This window comes from Sceloporus occidentalis, unplaced genomic scaffold, assembly GCF_023333645.1.
Source record: "Sceloporus occidentalis isolate IW3139 unplaced genomic scaffold, rSceOcc1.0.p SCAF_5, whole genome shotgun sequence".
Taxonomy (NCBI): Eukaryota; Metazoa; Chordata; class Lepidosauria; order Squamata; family Phrynosomatidae; genus Sceloporus; species Sceloporus occidentalis.
In genome coordinates this window covers 92,102,214-92,124,100 of record NW_028316985.1, presented here as the reverse complement: position 1 = coordinate 92,124,100, position 21,887 = coordinate 92,102,214, and the positions used below count along the sequence as shown (strand labels likewise).

The following is a 21,887-nucleotide window of genomic DNA, read 5'->3' as shown; positions in this document are numbered from 1 at the left end:
ACTAAGAGAGCCTGCCTCCTCTTCCCCTCCTGGAATGAAAGTGCTCCTGCCCTCTGAGCATGTGCAGAGTATCTTTCCTGGGACTAATCTCTGGATGGTCCTCGCCCCCAAAGGAGGACAAGGTCGAGATAAATGTAGGATGTTACCCAGCAGAAGCTAAAAAAACATTCATTTAATGCACATTTCTAGGGTTTATTTACAGCTTCGTGGTGCAAGTTTCCAGCTTGGACCAGTCCCAGGCTTTTCTTGGCCATCCTCTGAGGCTGAGAGAGTGTGACTTATTGCCCAAGGTCTCCCAGTGGGTTTCATGACCGAGCCAGGATTCGAACCCTGGTCCCTATAGTCAAAGTCCCAACTAAGGCATTGTGTGGTATGGCATTTCTTCTTCTTGTTGTTGTTGTTATTGTGTGCCTTGGTAGGGACAGTCCTTGGGCAGAAAGTGACCTGTCAATAGCATTGAAATCTTAATAAACTCTTTGTCCACTCGGTTTCTGAACATGGGAAGAGAAGGGCACCATCTTGTCCTTCACCACAGTCCATAAACTGACCCTGGAAGAGAATCTCTCAGCTATGTCCCCCAGCCATTGCTGAACGCAGCTCTCAGGAAAACCCCCAATGAGCCCCACAGCTATCTGCAAATATGTGTGTTTGTTGCGTGACTTCATGCTTTTTCCCACTTTAGAATCATAGAGTTGGAAGAGACCGCAAGAGCCATCCAGTGCAATACTCTGCCATGCAGGAACTCTCCATCAAAGCATTCCTGACAGATAGCCATCCATGCTTTAAGACCTCCAAGGAAGGAGACTCCACTACACTCTGAGGGAGTTTGTTCCACTGTTGAACAGCCCTGACTGTCAGGAAGTCCTCCTAATGTAGAGGTGGAATCTCTTTTCCTGGAGCTTGCATCCATTACTCCGGGTCCTAGTCTCTGGAGCAGCAGAAAACAAGCTTGCTCCCTCCTCAATGTGACATCCTTTCAAATATTTAAACAGGGCTATCATATCACCTCTTAACCTTCTCTTCTCCAGGCTAAACATCCCCAGCTCCCTGAGTCGTTCCTCATAGGGCATGGTTTCCAGACCCTTCACCATTTTAGTCGCTCTCCTTTGGACACATGGTTCCAGTTTCTCCACATCCTTTTTAACGTTGGCTTTTTGGCTTAGAAATGGAGGTGAGCACCACCCCCTACAGTCAGTTACAACTTGACGTTCATGTCAAAGGACTACTACCTTTACGGGGCCCTGTCATAGGGTTCTCTTGGCAAGAGCTGTTCAGAGGAGGTTTGCCCTTGCCTTCTCATGAGGCTGAGAGAGTGTCACTCAGTGGGTTCCCATGGCTGAGCTGGGATTCAAACTTTGGTCCAACGCTCAAACTGCTACGCCACACGTGGCAGTTAAAGCAGTATCAACCTGCATTAATTCTGCAGTGTGGCAGTTGTCTTAGGCAGAGATGACCCCGATTAATTCACTGTTGACCCACGTTTTCAGCTATTTTTGACAGATCCTAGTTTCTCTCTCCCCGCTTTCTCCCTTTGTCTTCAGCCTATTTCACTTGCTGCAGACGGAGTTCAAAGTGCAAAAGTAGTTACAAATATCCCATAAATGTCGTATCCCATAAATCTCTGTCAGACATTCCTTTCATTTAAACCATCTCATTAAACAAACCTGAATGTTTAAAGACTGTGGGGAATGCCCTCATACAAAGGAGGGAGGGCTGATTGTATATTGAATCCCTTTGAAATAATTCATTTTCTGTTGAGTTGCAATAATTACATAACGTGTAATTTCAAAATGATGTCTGACTGAAGAAACACTTAAGTTAAAGTTTGGTGTTGGTATATATCTATATCTCTGTCTGTCTGTCTGTCTGTCTGTCTATCTATCTATCTATCTATCTATCTATCTATAGGGCCCATACAGACAGGCCAAAATAAAGCTGCTTTGGGTCACTTTGGAGGTATGCTGTTCCAATGATGCATCCATCCTAAGAGGCCAGAAGCTGCGCCAAAGCTATGTTGCAGCCTCTCGTCGTTGGTGCGTTCTGCCTCAGCTTTAGTCATTTTGGCCAGAAGCTGCTGTTGCTTGTCCATACCTTCTAGGTTTTCATCTGTGAAATAAATGTTGGAGGGTATGGAATCCCAATTGCTCCAATAACGCTTACTCCCACAAGAGAAACTCTGCTGGGTAAAATTCAAGTATCTACACTAGCATCTTATTTCTGGATTTCTCCTTTTGAAAGTGGACAGCCAAAAAGACAAAGAAATGGGTCCTTGAACAGATTCAAGCCTGAACTTTCCCTGGAAGCTAAGATGACTAGATTGTCGTACTTTGGCCACATATAAAAATGCTAGGAAAAAAATGTAGGTGAGTGGACTGAATGAGGGAGGTCATGTGCTTGAACCTGCAGAACCTGAGCAGAGGAGGCCTGCAGATATCTCTTCCACAGGGTCACCATGAGTCAGGGCTGACTCGGAGGCAGTTAACAATAACCAATGTTTCACCAATAGATAATCAGAGATTATCCTTCCTTAGAAGTCTTTAAACAGAGACTAGATGGTCAGGGGTGATTTGATTTGGATTTCCTGCATGGCAGGGGGTTGGACTATATGGCCCTTGCGGTCTCTTCCAACTCTATTATTTTATGATTCTATGAATATCCCTCTTGAATTGTGGTGCCCAGAACTGGACACAGGGTCTTTCCAGGTGAGGTTCAACCAAAGCAGTAGAGAGTGGCACTACCATGTGCCTCCATCAGAGATTGTGGTGGAGTCTCCTTCTTTGGAGGTCTTTAAACAAAGGCTAGATGACCATCTGTCAGTGGGGATGCTTTGATTGTGATTTCTTGCTTGGCAGAAAGGCTGGACTGGATGACCCTTGGGGTCTCTTCCAACTCTAGGATTCTGTGACTCTGTGACGATTACTTTGATTAATCCTGTGCTGATTCCCTCAAATGTCCCTAGATCATCTATTACAAAGTATAACATACTGTATGTTGCCCTTCTCTATAGTAATGTTTCTGTTTAAACACTATATTCAAAAATCGTGTCATAACAGTGGAATTGGCATTAAAATTTTCCTTTGCTGCAGGTGACAATACAAAGTGTCCAAGGAAGATGCAGGAAACAAAGAAATATGAAGGTGAGTGGCTGGTATGTGTCTTTACTGTAGAGTGTTGAGCTATAGTCTGCCCTCAGTATCCATGTATTTGCCATCTGTGGATTCAACCATCCACAGATGGAAACCCTGTGTTGAGATGGCACTATCAGTGGAAGAGAGGAGGAGAAGGCGGGAGGAAGAAGAAGATGAGGAAGCAGCAGTGGCGGCTGCTCCCTGCAACCAGCTGCCCTCAGCCAGTGAGAGCCAGGAGGGAGGGAGGAAGGAAAGAAGGATGAGGGCTGATGGAAGAAGAGGAAGAGGAGGCAGGAGGAAGAGGCAGAGGAGAAGAAGAGGTGGGAAGAGGAGTCGGAAGAGGAGGCAGTGGTGCTTCCCTGGCCCCCATCGCCCACCCACCTGGTGAGAAACGGGAGGGTGGCAGGAAGGCATCTGCACAAAGGCTGGTGAAGTCCCATCGTCCCCAGTGGTGGTGTGGCCATGTGGTTGGACTACCATAGGGGACGATGCAACTTTAGCATCCACAGATTTTGGTATCTGCAGGGGCATCCAGAACAGATCCCCACGGATACCAAGGGCCGACTTTATTATTATTTTCAGGATAATTATTTTTCAGTCTTTCGGGATTAATATACAGATCCTGTTGCTAATTTTATCTGGCCTTTTGTTGAATTTTAAAACTTTTTTTCTTTCTTAATTTTCCTAGGAAGTGTTGGTAAACGAATGTCTTCAGCCTCTCTGACGAAAGGGAAGACTGTGACACAGAAAAGAAAGACATCGTCTGCTTCATCCAATCCAAACCCTATAATTAAACCACAGCCCAGGCCCAGTGACAGACTTAATCCCAAAACAATTGATCCGGTATGTATGAATATAATTTAACAAAATAAAATAAAATTACAAGTATGCATAGTGATGGGGATTATTTTTATCCCATTTTTTCTCCACATGATACATTAAGGCAGATCAGGTCAAGTGATTTCCTTGAAAGATGCTTAAATAAAGAAAGAATTAGTGAATAAGTACAATTTCTACAGTGATAGTCTGGCATGTGTGCATTTTTACACCTTATTTCTCCTGTGATATGTGGTTTTATACAGGTGCTTCCCAATAAACAAAAATAATCTAGTAGTAGTGCAAAAGGCAAAATGTGCATAGATCACGCAGAAAGTACAATCAGCCCTCTGTATCTATCAATTCTTCATCCACAGATGCAAGCATCCACAGATTTAAAATATTTAAAAATATATAAATTTAAAAAAACACCTTGATTTTGCCATTTTATATAAGGGTCATTGTGATGACTGGATCCCTTAGATCTGTCACACTAGATCTTTCAAATCACCTCACACTGAGTCTCTCAGATCCCACCAAACTATGTCATGACCACCAGGTTACACAGGATTCTTCTCCTGTATTAACCTAAATAGTTTGAGGCTTCTTTTCCCTCAGAACTCTCTCTAACCCTTGGTCCTCCCACTGACTTAAGTGTCTCTGCTATTAAGTGTTTTAAATATTATTGGTAGTGTGCTTTGATGTTATACATAAATCACTTCAGGCCACTCTTTTGTGAACAAGAAGAAAATAACTTACTTACATGCAGAACTTATGATAGTATTTTTCTTGGTAGTTGGTTCTCAAGGCTTGGTGTGTGTGTGTGTGTATCACTGCAACTGTTACAAATTGACTTTGTTCAAGTTCCTTCGATGACTTGCTGCCCACAGAACATACTCCTCTAATAGCACTGGACTTCCTTTCTCCTTTTCACATCTGGAATCTGAATCCTATGGAGGCTAAACTCTTATCTGCCCCTCTGACAGTTCTAACTGCTCTCTGCAGTTCTTGACACATTCTCCTTTCTTAATGGCTCCTCCTCCTTTTTTATATCTGTTCATCAGGCAGGCTGCCACCTTTTTGCTAACCTGACTCCAATTGACTGCTCTAAACAGTCCATTATGCCACTGTCTCTCCACATTTTACATTTTACCATTGTACATAATGGGACTTGAGCATCCATGGGTTTTGATATCCACAGGGGTCCTGAAACCCAACCCCAGTGGATACTAAGGACCCACTGTATCTGAAGACCATGCTAACAAAACTGCTGACATTAATACTTGCTTATTCAATTTGTTAAAATTGTATTTCACCTTCTGATCAGAAGCAGTGTTTCTGTTTCTAATAAAATACAATTAGCAGTGGAACATTGATTAAAAACATACGTAACAATAAAATTAAAAACAAAACATTGCAAGATTTAAGAGTATGTAACTAGTTATACCAACTTCAATTGCAGACCAGCATACATGCCAAATACTACTGAAACCGAAATGTCTTCACTGGCAGAAGGTTAGTGGAGAGAGCCAACCTAGCCACCTTTCACAGACTGTTCCAGAGACTAGGAGCAGCCACCAAGAAGATCCATCTCATGTCCTCATTAGGCATTCTCTTTTAAATCCTGGGCACTATTATTGGTTCTTAATAAAATTCATTTTTTGAAAAGCTCAGATCTTATCACAGTTTCTCATTGAATGCCTTAAATGCATTCCAGTTCCTTGATAAATAATCAAACGTTACACTATACTAGTTTCAAGACTACCTCTACACATGCAGGAGCCCCACTATACACCAAAATAGAGGGATGGTTGCTGTGGGATATGATTTTTCTAGCACATTTGTGCTAAATAATGTCAGGAATTCATGTTTCACTGCATGAAGGGGTAGACGTAAGAGATGAAGCTCATTTTTCATATGCCATTAGCCACTTAGCAAAACTTCATTGTTCTCTTGCAAGATTCTAATTGCTGATACCTTCACTGTTTTGTTTTAATGCAAGAAAAGAAAGAAGAAAATATACCAAGCCAATATACTATCAAGGCTTGCTTTATATTATATATTATTAATGACCAAGAAAATTGACTCCTACACGTTATGGCAGCCTTTGTGATGATGATCATCTGATCCTTCTCATCTTCCTGCTGTCTCCCACTCTCTATTCAAAACTCCTGTTTTGTTTTAGACAGAGGGCTGAAAAGTAAGAAAGCTGCATGGACAGATGTTACATAGTTGTCTCTTATTAAATAAAGCACCACAGAGGTGTTCTCTAGCATTCTGTTGGTGGTTGTCATTAATTAATTAATTAATTAATTAATTAATATCCTGCCTTTCTCCCCAGAGGGCCCCAAGGCAGTTCACAGATAAAATTATGACATTTGTCATATGCAGTATAATGGCTATTTTCCCACTTTCCATAACAACAATCTTGCTGGGTCATTTATGAGAACTGTTTTTTCTTAAATAGTAATAAAGTGTTTTCTCAGTTATGCTTAACTTTCTTTACACAGACTCTATAAGACTATTATATATGTGGTATCATGCCATTACACATCCCTGCTTATCAGTAGAGCTTTCCTCATCAGCTGTTATGAAAATCTTGTTTTCCATTTACTCAATCTTTAAACGTTTTTTTTTTTCATTTTGAGTATAAAGTTTGTGTTTTTACAGTGTTATGATCTTTTGAACAACATTTTGTTCTTACCATTTTAGGTATACTGTGATGCAGGATGTACATATTATACTGCAGGATGTACATATTATATTATACATAGTATACTGTGATGCAGGATGTACATATTATGTACATATTATGTATGTACATAATATGCAGGACTGCTTACTAACCATTTCCTCCAGTACTGTTGATTTCTATGGGAGGGATTTAACATTGAATAAATTTAAGACTTGAAAGAGCTTTCCTGGGATGTGTTCGTTTTCATGATCTGAACTGAAATTAGCACTTTGACTAATGTAGATCTATCTTTTCATTTTAGTTCAGTGTTCAGTCAAGAGCTCCTTCTGCCTTTGCTGCAATTTACTCTAAAGGGGGCATTCCTTGCAGGTAAATCTTGAATACTGGTAATATCTTAGTGAGAAGAATGGATATGTTGAAGCAATTGGTTGTGAATAATCATTGTTTTTTAATTGTTTGTTTACTAATGTAAAAGTCCTATGTTCAAAGATCTATACAGTATTCATTGATAGTCACCCTTGCTTTTTCACCATCTGATTCTGTCTTCCCTACCCAGCAGGGTGCTGTGTCTAAAGTATGATTGGGAATCTTAGTGAATGGAACTGAGTATTGGTTTCCAGTAGTCTAGACATAATTTGAAAACTGGCCACTGTAAATTTAGATCCATGGCTGTTCATGAATGCATGGATATCAAATGAACCAACACTTGTGTTTGAACCATACATGCCAGCTCAACTCCTAACTGATGGATTTTCATTGCCATATGGTAACTTTTCTATTTATATTGGCTTCAGATCTGTAAGATCATTCTTTAACACGATCCTCATGATACTGTTTCATTGATGGTTTATTTGGTCTTCTGTTACATTTTAGCATCACTTATTTTGTTTTTTATTGTTTGAGAGTATTTCTTGCTAAATGGTTTGATTGGATGATGATGATGATGATGATGAGCTGCTTTGAACATGAATAGTGGAACATAGAATTATTCCACTAAAGAAAACACTATTCTGAAGAAAGTTGTTTTATTCCTCTCAACTTTACTTCAAAGAGTGCTTTTTCCTGCTCAGGCTTTAATCATATGCACATCCTGGGAGTAAGGTCTATTAAATGAAGTTGACATGCATAGGTTTGCACTGCATGTAGGTATTTCTCAGTTGACATGCATAGGTTTGCACTGCATGTAGGTAAAAGCTAATAGAAAAACCGGTACAAGCAACTATAGAACCACTAATGGTCCTTTCTTGTTCTGACTTAGAAAGCTTAATTCTTTATTTAATTAAAACAGTAATTTAACATGAAGACCATAGTATTTTTTGTGCTGCTGTTTGTGTAAACAGCAAGCAAGAAACATAATTACAGTATATTACAGCACATTCTGTTCAGCATTTACGATGCTGTGTGCCTCACTTATAACATTGTAAATTTTGGAATTCATATTTATGGTCATTGCACCATTGCAGAAACCAAAGTGCTCCCTAAAGCTTACCGTAGAAGCCAGGCAGAACCTCAGCATTGGATTCCAAAGTACTGAAAAGAATGGAAAGTGAAGATGCTCCCAGCCCTCTCCTGACAGTCCCCAAATGTCTTGTCACAAAGCACCTCACTAGCAGAGGGCTGGACACTTTGCCACTCACCTCCCTGCTCCTGAGTGCTTCAGGAATCCATTGGTGGGGCTGCCTGGCTTCTAAAGGTAGATTTTAGGGGGTTGCGTCAGAAGCTGCAGCTACAAAAGTGGAACTTCATCATGCAAGATCTTGGCCTACAATTTTTGTTTTATGATATTAGTTGAAATCATTGAACTTGTATATATTAGACAATGAATAATTCTGTTCAACGTTAATAGCTGTTGATAGAATCTGATTATCTTCTGGTTTTGTTTTTTTTAAGATACAACTGCATTAAACTAGAGAAATGACATTTACTTTGAGGCACCTTTTACAGTGCATGTCCACTCAGAATTAAGTCCTACTGAATTCAGGAGACTTTTCTTCTAGATAATTATGTGTAGGTAGGCAGCTTCAGTTGCTAGATCCCCTTGAATCAATGGGATTTACATGAGTGTTGACTTAGCATTCAGCAGTTGACCAGTGAGTCTATTTAAGTAAAGACTAGTAATCTGAATTAGATCTTAAAGTAGCATTTGGATTTAGATGTCAACATTTTAATAAAATACAGAGGATTCCAAGTATGCTCCCAATAGGAGGTAACACATTATAAGTGGAAAAGGCAAACAAATACTTTTGGAACAAAACATTTTATGGTTCTTCACATGAAGTAAAAAGACAATATTTCCTTCATTTATTGCTGATGCTTTATATTCTCTTTTCTTTCAGGTTAATCCATGGCTCTGTAAAACACAAATTGCAGTGGGATTGTCTTCCTGAAACACTACCATTTGACCCTCTTCTTATAACTTTTGCAGAGGTAATATTTTTATTTTTTAAGAGTAAAATTGGTGCTTTTTCATGTTTGTATGTGGTACCATAAGGAATACCAAGTGCTATAGGCAGTGTTTCAGGAGGAGACAGTGGCAAACTGCCTCTGAGTATTCCTTGCATGAAAAACATCAATACAGTTCGTGTGGTTATATGTCAGCAGGTGAGTTGAAGGCACATATGCATATCCAGACACATGGTTTAGTAAAGCACAGTTTCCAAATAGGTCACACATTCACAGTCCAAATCATCTGGTGGTTTTTGTACATAAAGTAATCAGAGTCTGGAACTAGCAAAAAATAAATAAATCACAGCAACATTACTGTATTATTGGATAGAAAATTAGAGATATCAGGTCTTTCGAGGGGAAAAGTAGATACTTAAGGAAGGCTGTTTTTAATCTACATAATCCAGAAAAGGCCAACCTATTCCAAGCCATTAATCTTTTAGGACATCTTTTCCTTCACCTTTCTTTAGCTCTGTATTGTCACTTCCAGTTGATGTTGTTGATGACCTCCTGTTATTCCGGGGGAAAGAGAGAAGGAACAAAAAGTTTTCTGGGCAGTGAACCTTGAGAACCCACAAACCTTGCATCCATGTTTTAAGTAACTATTTCAAAATAAAATAAAATATTTTATTATTGTATAGTAATGTGTTTTCTAAAATGTATAAAGACTTACTAATTACACTCGTGGGTAAATAGTAAGTCAATTAAATATTGCGTATTCTCTGTGGAAATAGAATCTATAGAGTCAGTAGGACTGTTGCTGAATTTGGCTCAAAATTATCTTTTCTAATAAAGTTAAACAGTGGAATATAGATGAGAAGGGAGAAGGAGATAGAGAGAGATTAGAGAGAAGGAAGGTCAAGGAAAGATGATGTGATAGGAAGCAGAAGAAGGAAAGGGAGAGAAAGGAAGCGAGGGAGAGGTAGAGGAGGAAAGGAAAAGAGGAAGGGGAAGAGAAGGGGGGAAAGGAACCATTAATCGTAGAAATATGAAAGCGTATTTTAAAACATTTAAACGTGATCAGAGATTCGTATTATCGTGGTGTGTTTTAATATGCTGGTATGTTTATGTTGTGTATTTGTATGTTTGTATGTTTTTGCAATAAAATTTATAAAAATAATAATAAAATTAAAAATAATAATAAAGTGTTCTGAAGTAGTTCAAAAACTTCATAGAAGTCACAAGTCTGCTGTCAAGAGGGGAGGAGTGGCAAATGCAGAACTCTGTGTTGGTACTTTTGCCGATACCTTACAGTTTCCAGAAGGAGTGTATGCCATCTTTCCTGCTCTAGATTGGATGTGCACAATTGCCCACATTTTTTTCTTGTCAGCTTTATTTAAACTGTTCTTAAATAATTCAGTAAGGGTCTGCCACAGTGTATAGCCTTTTCAATTTTTATGCTGATTCCACACCTGATGTCAGGTAAGAAAAGCATGCTAAATATATTCCCCAAGAAGAAACAATATAATAGGCAGTGATGGAGTTTATTTGTTGACATCTCCTTTGTGCAGTAGCACTTCCAAGTTAATTAAGTTGTTTTGGAATGCACTTTCTTCTATATCTAAGTGTGTGCCTGAAACAATGTCAGAATGTCACCAAATATAAACTTTGAATCTGAGCTACAGTATGTTATATATAGCATTTTTTAAGCATTTGTATTTTCCTGTGTTACGGAATTTTATCTTTTTAAGCAAACATCTCTAAAATGATGCTGGTTATTTACTCTTTCTGACTAAAGGAAGAAATGCTTATATAAATACCAAGTCAAAAAGTTACTGTATTGAGAAAATGAGCTCTTTGCTTGGCTAAATAGTTGTAGTATATAGTGCTTCCCAAAAATGTTGGTTTGATAGAGCCACAAGATGGCATAAGTGTGTTTTGAAAGTCTGTAAGGAACTCTTCCCAAGCTAGGTATTTCTTGTGTACAAAGTGGCAGGGATGGCTACATCTGAGTGTAATGTTCTATCACTATCACAGGGCCTAAGAGAAACAAGGCATCCATATACATTTGTTTCCAAGGAGGGTTTTAAAGAATTGCTCTTGGTGGAAGATGCTGCTCAGAAAGCCATTCCATTGCTGCCTCGACTTGTTCCAGTGTTAAAAGCTGCTTTGGTAGGTCTATTTCATAAGTGAAATATAAATTCAGTTTATGGTATCATTTTACTTTAATTAATGATGACCAGTGATAACATAACACAAAATGTTAATGGTAGACTACAGGTCATATGGGCATTTAGTAGCCAAAAGTATTAGTGATACATGATTTTTATATTATGTCTAGATTAGGACCACTATTATAATATATTTTTTTATTTGTAGAAATATGGAAAATGGTGTTGTTATTGTGTGCCTTCAAGTCTTTTCTGACTAATAGGTCTGACTTAAGACAGACCTATCATAGGATTTTATTGATAGGTTTCTTCAGAAGGAATTTGTCGTTGTCATCCTCTGAGGCTGAGAGAGTGTGACTTGCCCAAGGTCACCCAGTGGGTTTACATGGCTGAGCTGGAATTCAAACCTTGGTCTCCAGAGTCATAGCCCAGTGCTCAAAGCACTACATCACACTGGTACAATGCACACATTCTTTTGTTCAGAAGCTTCTAATGTAGATAACAAATGTGGGACAAAAGAGTAAACTTGAAAACAAATTGGTTTTCTTTAAATCATCCTTCCAATAAGAAACTGATTGTAACTATTTAATGTTTTATTGTATTGCTTATTCCTTTTGGATGTTGTTTTTATTTTATGCTTGAGTTTCTCATTAGATCTGTTAATCATAATAAAAGATGGCAATGGTGATGAAACATTTCACACATGCAGCACATTATAACAATTAGAGCCATACAGAAACTTCCACCACCACTTTGGTTTTAACATTTCATACAGAAACTCCCACCACCACTTTGGTTTTAACGTTTCATACTTACATAAATTGCCTTTCAGATGGTGGGAATAGATGTAAATGGCTTTGGCAACAGTGCATTTCTATACTTGTTACAAGAAATATAAGAAATATGTTAAGCACTTTGTCATTGAATACTTGAGACAGGGGCCCAAAACACACTGCAGAAATAATCCAGTTTGAGACCACTTTAACTCAGTGCTAGGGATTCCTGAGAATTGTAGTTTATTGTGGCACCAGAACTTTCTGATAGAAAAGGCTAAATGTCTCACAAACTATGTTCCCAGTGGACTCAAACTGGATTATTTATGCAGTGTATTTTGGACCAGAGTTGCAAACCCCAGGGGACCCATGTGGCACAAAACAACATCTGTCATCAGGATGAATTTCCCTCTTTCCTGTACCCCACCTCATTCCTGTAGTGGACTGGAGAAAACTTTGGAGCAGATTGACAAATTGGCTTGGGATTGCAAGGGACTGGAGAGCAAGAGAGAGTTCCATAAAATGGAATACTGTACTCAAGAACAGTGTTTTGCAATACAAAATCAGCTTTTAACTACAGTGTGCCTGCGTCATACCCGGGCGCGCCTTATGCAGCTTCCAGCATATGCTGGAAGCCACACCGGAAGAAGCAGTGCCGCACACCAGAAAGAGTAATGGTGCGCACAGCGCTGCTACAGGTATGAGCCCCATTGGCTTTAACGGGGCTCAAGCATACGCAGAATTTCCCTTACGTGGGGGGTCTGGAACGGATCCCTTGCATAAGGGAAGGGACCACTGTACATGTAAAACATTTCACTAGAATGTTTTAAATCCAGACAATCTACATGGCATTAGTTAATTTAAAAATAATGTGGATAATTGTCTAAAATAATTATGAAGGGCTATTTCTTGGTCTCTCTCATTGGACTGTTTAGTAGAAGTACAGTTGTCCCTTTTCTTCCCGTTCCCCATGAAAATGGAAATTCGCACATATTGAAGCCCCATTGGCTTGAATAGCCGTACTTTCCTGTGCGTGCACCATTTTGACCCTCCCCACTTCCCAGTCCACAAAGGACTGAGACCACGGACTCAAAGTCTGCAAAAATGAAAGGAGGACTGTAGTTGAAGACCAAATGCTTGTAGGAATATAAAACAAGTAACATGTTTTAATAAGTGTTTCTGTAATCCAGATAAATAAATGTAAATGTTGGGGGCTTAACCAGAGGATATTAGAAAGTAAAGGTGCATTGAACACACTGCATCAAGTAAACATGCAAAGGTTTGTGTTGTGAATATAAATACATTTCATTAATACCAGTCATGTGAATATGTATGTGAACATTGATTTTCATGGAACCTCTATTCAGATTTAAAGAAAATCAAAAGATTGCAATCTAAATGCTTCTCAGTTTGTTCACAATGGCATATAAACAAGGAACAGACTGATACACTCTGCGAGCTAATTTCTTTTACAGTGAAAGATGGTTTTTCTACAGAGCATGCATCTTGACAGAGGAATCTTAAACTGGATAGCCATTGGACTGTTTTCCTTTTCTTTTTCTAAAGGCTCATTCAAATGATGAAGTATTTGAAAGGGGACTGGATGCTTTGGTACAGCTTAGTGTTGTCGTTGGACCTACACTTAATGATCATCTGAAACATCTACTTTCAAGTGTGAGTACCACATAGAATAAGTATTTGCCTGCATTCTTTTTTTTTGAGACCTTGAGAAACATTTGGACTCAGTTTATGGCATACTGTGAGCTGGACTTGGACTAATTTATAAAAATAGGGATGAACAGGCTTCAGGTTTGCAGAATCTACTTTTTTACTTGAACCCTAAAGCCTACCAGCTGGAGCCTAATATAAATAACATATGGTTTAAATTACAGAATTTCAAACCTACACATTTGTTTTACAGGCTTTAAATCCCCCCCTCTCTCTCACACACACACACCAAGGCAAGGTGGAGGTTGCCCTACATTATAATTAAGGGTCTGTGTCAACATTGTTAGCCTGACATATGAGACAAGTTATTCCCCAAATTTGCATTTTGCAATGGGGTGGATGAAGAATGGCCTGTGTTTGTGAGGATTTAAAGAACTACATTGACAGTTAAGATGGTCCACCTCACCCAGTCCAGGATTCCTAAACGCTTGGGTATTTTGCAGTTGACAGGGCTTATGATTCTACATCTGTAAACAGTTTTTGCCACCATCAGTCCTAATATATCATTGAAACAGCTTCTGTATATAAGTAATACAAAGGAAGGCACTGTTTCAAAGACTGGGATAATTTTCAAATATAAAACCAGCGTTTTCATTTTACTTTTACTACAGCTTTCCAAGAGACACATGAGCAAAAAGTTTAAGGAACAAACTACAGATGCTTTACAAAAGTTGGAACAATATGGTGGGAAGGTAAGCCAAATTGACTGCTCTCCTCCTCCTGAAAACTTGGGCATTAATTTTGCTTCTTTTCTTGTGTAGTATGCCTATTTGGTTAGCACTTTATTAGGTATATACCAGGCAGTTAAGATGGCATATTACAATGCTCTGCATGCTTCTTGATTGTGACCAGTCAGTATTGCATCAATTTATCATTAGTTTCTATGACCTAATGAATTTTTTTATATATATTATATACTGAAAATGTTCTGGAAATGATGAGGAATTTACAGTAGAGTTAATTATACCCAGATCTCTTTTGAGTTTTTTAATCTTGTGATGATATGTATACGTTTCTGCTTCTTATTTCTGATGCTGTTTTGCTAGCACTTTGAACAGGATTGCAATAACCATTATATTATATAGAGACTGTGGTTGGCATCAGAGACAAAGCTACTGTATTGTAGCTATGCTTTTAACTCCCCATCTGACCACTGAAACCCACTTTAAATGTCTGTGAACTATCCTGAATGATGGAGGTCAATAGTATTGGTGAGTGGGGAGCTTCAGGATAACATGACCAGCCCCCTTCTGCCAGTTAGTGACACTGCAGGGCTCCCTGCTTCTGCTCTTTCTACAGTGCTGCACTCACCAGTTCCACAGAGCTCCATTACTCAGGATGGCTGACTCACTGATTCACTTTTAAGATGAGTTTTGAGGGCATTTATGATTGTGGCAATCGTTCCCCCATTGTAAATATGAATAGGAAGCAATTATTCTGGCATAAATCTAACTCATGGTATTGTAATTGACAAACAGAATGCCAACCTTAGTTTATACCCTGAATACAGAATACTAGGAATCTTACAAAATGGAGTTGAAGACCATCCTGTTCAGGGAAGCGTTCCCAGGCATTGCATAATTGTCACTTGCTATTTGATGTTCTTTTGGTGCCTGTTTTATTGAATCATTTCCTATATTGCTATGTATTTTATATGTATTATCCTATTAGAGAGGCCCCTTCCCCACCACCACTCCCTTTGTGTCGTGTCTTTTTAGATTGTAAGCCTGAGGGCAGGGAACCATCCAATTAAAAAGATTGTATGTACAGCGCTGTGTAAATTTACAGCGCTTTATAAATAAAGGTTAATAATAATAATAATAATAATAATACCCTTAACCATGGAATTAATTTAATTCTTGCCCAGTTCATTTGGGGAGGGGGGGGAGAGGGAAGTTCCTTTACAAAAAAGTGAGGATCCAGTGGCAAAATAAATGTGCCTAGATATTGACCATTAATATAAAAAATGGCAAGCCAAAATATGTGATTGTCTCTTGGGGACAATTCAACTGTAGCAATTTTGTGACTTATCTGCAACAGTAAAAGTCCAATAAATGCACAAAATGCAGGCTACTTCAAATAGGTATGTAGTTGTTTGGTTTTACTGTACTGAATAACTAAACACTGGAGGTGGATTCCATTACAAAGAATTGTGTCACAATCTGACTCCAGCCCATTTAACAAAAAATCTTTTGGTACTTTCCATGTGCACTCAAAATGCAAAATTCCAGAAAAGTTATAACGGGCCATGCCCTTAATAGATGTATTGTTTAGATAATATGGCTCTGGTACAAAATCCCATGCCATGGTTCCACCTTCACCACTCCTTCAAGATGGTAGCCAGTGGCAGAATGAAGGACCAGCATCCCACATTTCTCTTTCACTGGAATAGGTAGATCAAGTCTATGTAACTGAATGTATGATGCCAGTGAAATGAAAACATTCACTGTTACAAGTATCCAGCTGGCAACTAATGCCATCCACATAAAATGCTAGTGATGCAAGGAGCATTTAAAGTCATCTAGTCTGATCATCTGCCATACTTTGGCCACGTGGAACTACAGTACAGCTGTCTATTCACAACTTGTATGATTATCGTTGAGCTGCTGCATCATCCCCACAGCCGTTCTGTGTCTGGTGGAGACTGAGGGGAGATCAAAGAAGCATCTAGCAATGTAACCAAACATGAAATGATTACAATGTTTACTGTCTTCCAAATATTCCAGTGGATGATGTAATTATTTTGCATCTAGCTACGTGTATATATGCTTCTTCCCCACTTCTCTCCAGCAGACATACAATAGTAGGGAGGGGGCTGTGGAGGTAAGAGGGGAATATCAACCTCTGTGTTGACCAGAAAAAGACTTAACAATGTTGACTTATGTGCGTATATGCCAGCCATTAAGTGTTTTAAAGTATTGTGGGCGGGTTACAGACCGCCTATTTGGGGCGGGCTGTACCCGCCCCTTTCCCCGGTGTATCGGGGCCTCAGTGGCCAGAACAGCAGCCGCTGAGGCCCCGATCCGCCGCTGAGGCCCCGATCCGCCCCAAGGACACCCCGCGGCGGCGGGGTTCTCCCTTGCTTCGCTGGGCGCAGCCGTTTGAAGGCTGCGCCCAGCGAAGCAAAGCAGCGCCGCAAAGCAGGAAGGAGCTCCGAAACGGAGCTCCTTCCTGGTTCGCGCTAAGGGCGCCCTAGGCACCCTGGCGCAGAGCAAGGACGTCATGTCTGCGCCACCCCGTGTAGAGGCGGCGCGGCCGTGACGTCCTCATGGCGGCGGCCGTTCCAGCAGAGCTCGTATTAGGGTTAGGGAGGTGTGGAAGCACCGCACCTCCCTAACCCTAGTATGCACTCCGCACGTACTGTAACCTGCCTTAGACTAGAACCTTCTAGTATATATTTTAGACTAGAACCTTCTCAGCCATGTTTGAATTTCTGAACTCTTATTTTCCAAAGTTAAGAATATAAGACCAGCTCTGGTTTACTTCTATTCCATTTCTTTTAACTTGTCTTGGAATTTGTTCCTCTGCAAGTTTTGCTGCTTCTTTCTTATTTTTTTCCTACCCCCCACTGAGAAAGATGTTGTCCTGAATATCAGGACTGTAGTGATGAGGTTGGGGTTGGCAGTTAATCGTGCTTTAACAGCTGCAGTTTTCTAGTGTTTTGGAGCTTGAGTGAACATGGAAAGATCTGAATGGAACTTGTTAAACCAACAGAGCTTTGTGTTTTTTTAATTAATTAAATCTGATTACACTTTGAGAAGGCTGTGTGATTTTTGTTTGTGCAGAGTGGGAGCTGCAGAGCTTTGCCATATGTTAGATACGTATGTATGTATGTGTAAGTGCAGCTTGTGTGTGTGTGTGTAAGCGCCTCGTGGATGGGATACAGAGGGTTACGCATTTTCCCTTGTACTCAGTCCACAAGCTTCCCACTACCTGTCACTTGTCAAGTTCAGGGATGGATCCCTGCTGCTGTTGCTTACAGATGGAGGAGAGAGTGGAAAGCAGATTCAGACCATGAAGAAGGAAGAGGCAGATGTATTCCTTTTAATAGTGCTTCTCATAGCTCCCTCTTTGTGGTCTGAATTGTCACCTCCATCCACCTCCTGCCCACAATCAATAGTGGCAGGGTTCCCTTCAGAGGCTTGATATCAGCCAGGCAGTGGGACGACACAAACCTGTGTTTGTGGAGCTACATGTTGGTATCTGTCTATCATTTATCACCTTTTCTACATCAAAATTTAGCCTTACCCTTTCTGCCTCAAAATTTGCCTGGATGATCTTCAGATCAGCCTCTACAGTATGGCTTACTTATTGATACATCCCTATAAATACTAATAATATGTGATTGTATCCAATGGAATGGGCATTGCTGGTGGATTAAGTCGTGCCACTCCTCTAGTCCTCTTCTTCATGAAGCAACTGAGAGGTCTGAAAGTGGGGGAGGAGGGGCACAAAAAGACTGTTGTGTGAGATGCCAACTTGCATCATGTGGGAACTAGCCTATAGTTTAGAAATTGAATTGATGGAATGGGGAGGAAGAAGAATGATACATTGTTTTTATTTAAGGAGAAAGGTTTTTGTAACCAGATGCCAAAAAATAAACCTGCCAAACAGTAATTTCCCCCACTTGCTTAGTGTGCTAGAAGTAATTTGATTGCTGTGAGAGAATGTTGTTCCTAGACTTCTTTTACTTGTTTGACAGAGGGTATGCCCCATGTTGTAGGTTTATCATTTTATAGCAATTTTGGTCTTAGATAAATGTTATTTCCTCATAAATCTTGTATTTACTATGTTCAATTCTTCTTTTATCAACAGGAAAGTTTGACTGTTATAAAATCTAAAATTCCAACATACCGTTCAATTTCTTCCTAAAGAAAGACATGATGAAGAACATCTCCAGATTGTTTGGTGTGACATATTATTCCATGGTACATCTACTGCTATATTTCTCAGGGAAAAGGAGAGATTAATGTTTTAAAAGTAAGATGAATGTTAAGAGTAAATGCCTGAGACACTTAATTATGGGGACCATCAGAAAGGGCATTTTCTTTGTTCCAGCACTTCTGGGGGAATGATAAATCAGTTTTATGTTTTCTATTAATAGTATGGTTACCTACCTTTGCCCAAAAATAACCATAAAGAAAATATAAATGCTTACATGCTATGTTTACATGTTATTAAACTGAGGTGTAGAGTATGTTTAACAAATGTGATGTTAGAAATTAAGGGCACACTTCTGTACCAAGGTAAGCACTACTAAGTTGTGTTTGGAGGGAAAGCATTAAGTGTATCCTAAAAATCATGACATGGAAGTGCTTTTCTTTGTTGAATTATGCTGTGAGTAACTTATTTTTCAACAGGAACTAAATACATATTTAAAGAGATATTTATTTTTATACTGTCAGGTTACAGAAAGATTTGTTTTGCCCAGGATAGAAAAAAATGTGTGAAGGTTGTTTCATTGTAATTGTTTTTACAAACAGTTAACATGATATAATTACTCCTACATTGAAAATGTATTGAATTCGAGTATTAAAGGATATTTAAAATGCTCAGCATGTACTTCAAGTATTAAACCTTTAATACTTTTGTTTTGTGAAGTTTGGTTTAATTTTTAAAGAAACAAAGCAAAACCCACAACTGAAGACATTCTGTCTTTCTAATTTTATTATAAAAATGTGCACATTTAATTTTCACAAACATACTACAGCAAAGTTCAGGTGTACATGTATTGTACTACTCATATTCCTACACTGGTGATAGCAGAGCAGCCTTCAACATGCTTCTCTATTCCATCTCTACACCAGAATAGATGCCTGCTTTAGTTTTGCAAAAACAGTTTGCAGCTTTCATTATACATCTGTAAGCTCTTCAAATCGTTTGTGCAGAAATGTCACAAATCAGATTGGATTATATCTTATACTGGTAATTTTAGTTTTCTGGATGGACAGACTGTATTGGGGAAACATGACTTCTTTGAGTTCAGTTGTCACTCTCCTTGTATGCAGGCCAGGGAGAAAGTTAATGTGTGGGGCATCCTACACCTCTCTTTCTTCCCTTGTCACTTCAACAGGGTGTGCAGTGCATTATACCTGCTAATGCTGAGGTTAGCTGGAACTGATTAAACCCATGAGACAACTTATTCCCTTATTTTTTATTCCTCCATCATATATCTTTATAGTACCAATCTGCCTTTTCTGCACAATGGTAATGATTGTAATCATTTTTTTTTAAAACAGGGTGTACAGTCCCTCAAAACTCTACCATTACTATGCTAATAAACATCTCCAATACTGCTGACTGTGTAATAAGAGGGGAAAAATCATTTGACATAACCAGTGGCAGGCTGCCTGCTGTTGGATATGGCTGTTTTAAAGCTGTGAAATACTGGAAACATATAAGAACATTCTTCTTCTCCCATTCCCCCGTCCTTGATTTTTATCTGGCCAAAGTTATTCTTAGAAGTAATGAAATTCACTCTGACTTTTGCTTCGCTCAGCTGAAATACCAGTAATAGTAAACTTATTTCCATCTTTAATTTGGGGACATAAACTTCTGTGTAAATTTCTGTCTGCATTGTAACTAAACTGGTAGTTTTGAGGACAGAAAACGTTTGCCACAGGCAACTATTGAATCATTTGAGCCATTTAAGTTTTTTACTATAAAAAGAACACTTTCTATAAAATGAGTAGATCGTGATTTAAAAAAAATTGTAGGCCACAGCACCTGTGCTGCAAATGAACAAGAGTATAATGAATCCCTGTAAGAGTAGGATTACCATACAGCATAATGAGGTCACCTGCCTCTCCCATGACACACAGGCATGCCTGCATGTGCTCATTTGATCATAATCTCTGTGTGATAAATTATGACTTGCTCAATCTATGTCTATCCAACTGTCTCTTCAATCCAGAACCAATAGCTCCAGAGAGGGCAACCTGAGTTCTGATAAGACTTCCCATAAACCAGTGATGCTAATGTACAGGAATGGGGCAAATGGAAAAACACTCTAGTATGCCTCCATGAATGGGATAATTGTGCCCAACCTGTAAATAACCTTTAACTGACACCTGAGTGAGGACAGTGTTCATACAAATGGGAGTATGAAATTAAATCAGTTTTATATTTTAGAAAGTCAAGCTCCTACCCATTTCCATCTTTCCTGTACCTTTTCCATCATGGCTGGGATGGTAGTAATGCAGTTTTCATACTGTTGTTTTCTTTGGATTGTTCTCTGGATTTAAATGAGGTTTGAAGAACTACAAGAGCATTGTTTAACAGGACTGTTTTACCTCAACTATTGAAAAATACAATCTCAGTTAGGAAGGCTTTAATTAAACAAAGCTAATTTGTGTTATACACATCTCAGTGTAAAGCTGAGCAATCCTGTTTTATGGTAAACGTGGCAACAGCTTTATGGATTTGTTGCTGCAGAATTGTTCATATTGTCCATTAACTGAAGAGAGAACTGCAAGAGATTAAATCACATTTTCAAAGAGCTGCATGGAACGCATTATGTTTTCATCCTGTAAGAAAAATACATCATCTCATTATCCAAGAAAGACTTAAAATCTGAAAATAAAAAATCATAAGTAAATAATAAGAAAATAATTAGACAGTAAGTAACAATGTAGCCAATATAATCTCATTATCAGGATAGAAAGAATCCTGTTTGGGAGATACATATGACTAAGCACCATGATTAATTAGAGCTGTGCAAAGAATCCTGGTCCAACCTCCCAAATCTTCACTTTCCAAGAAGCAGCCACTGAGATTGATGGAGGTTAGTTCCCCTGTTGCTTGGAAAGCAACTGGCTGATATTTCCACCACCCTCCTGTGAGTGATCTCCAGTGCAACAGGCAGAAGCCGGGTCCCTGACTCAGTTCTTGTGTCAAACACTGCTTGCACAAGAGGTTGGAATGTCAGCTGGCAGCAGTTAGTATTACTAATCTACATAAAATATTACTTTATAAAGTGAGGTGGGGTAGTGGGTCACATTTAGGCAGAAGTTGTGCTACAGTTGTGCTAGATTTCCTACACTGGGCCATGGATTAGACTAAGGTGGTCTATAGCATCCTTCTGCCTCTTTGGCTAGAATCATGTTCAGGCACTATGCTAGCCAAAAAATAAGAATGCAGGCAGTTGCACTTTCTCAGAGGTTCTCATTCCGCAAGGATGCAGAGTTCCCTC

General features: G+C 39.2%; 2 protein-coding genes across 11 annotated transcripts in view; one reads left to right on the top strand and one right to left on the bottom strand.

The window, feature by feature from the left end:
• The first annotated feature begins 64 nt into the window (after window positions 1-64).
• On the top strand, window positions 65-19,226 carry PACRGL (parkin coregulated like). Its single transcript, XM_089526882.1, has 9 exons — window positions 65-134; window positions 3,087-3,137; window positions 3,817-3,971; window positions 6,941-7,008; window positions 8,976-9,066; window positions 11,062-11,196; window positions 13,535-13,642; window positions 14,308-14,388; window positions 18,512-19,226. The coding sequence occupies exons 1-9, from the start codon at window positions 95-97 to the stop codon at window positions 18,566-18,568; spliced, it is 786 nt and encodes a 261-aa protein (XP_089383008.1). The 5' UTR covers window positions 65-94; the 3' UTR covers window positions 18,569-19,226.
• A 110-nt stretch (window positions 19,227-19,336) lies between these two features.
• KCNIP4 (potassium voltage-gated channel interacting protein 4) overlaps window positions 19,337-21,887 on the bottom strand; it is a 434,206-nt gene continuing 431,655 nt past the window's right edge. For all 10 annotated transcript variants that reach the window (XM_089524731.1, XM_089524726.1, XM_089524736.1 and 7 more), the window contains one exon: window positions 19,337-21,222. In XM_089524731.1, the coding sequence (XP_089380857.1) occupies window positions 21,175-21,222 (48 nt within the window). In that variant the 3' untranslated portion in view covers window positions 19,337-21,174. The remainder of the gene's footprint in view (window positions 21,223-21,887) is intronic.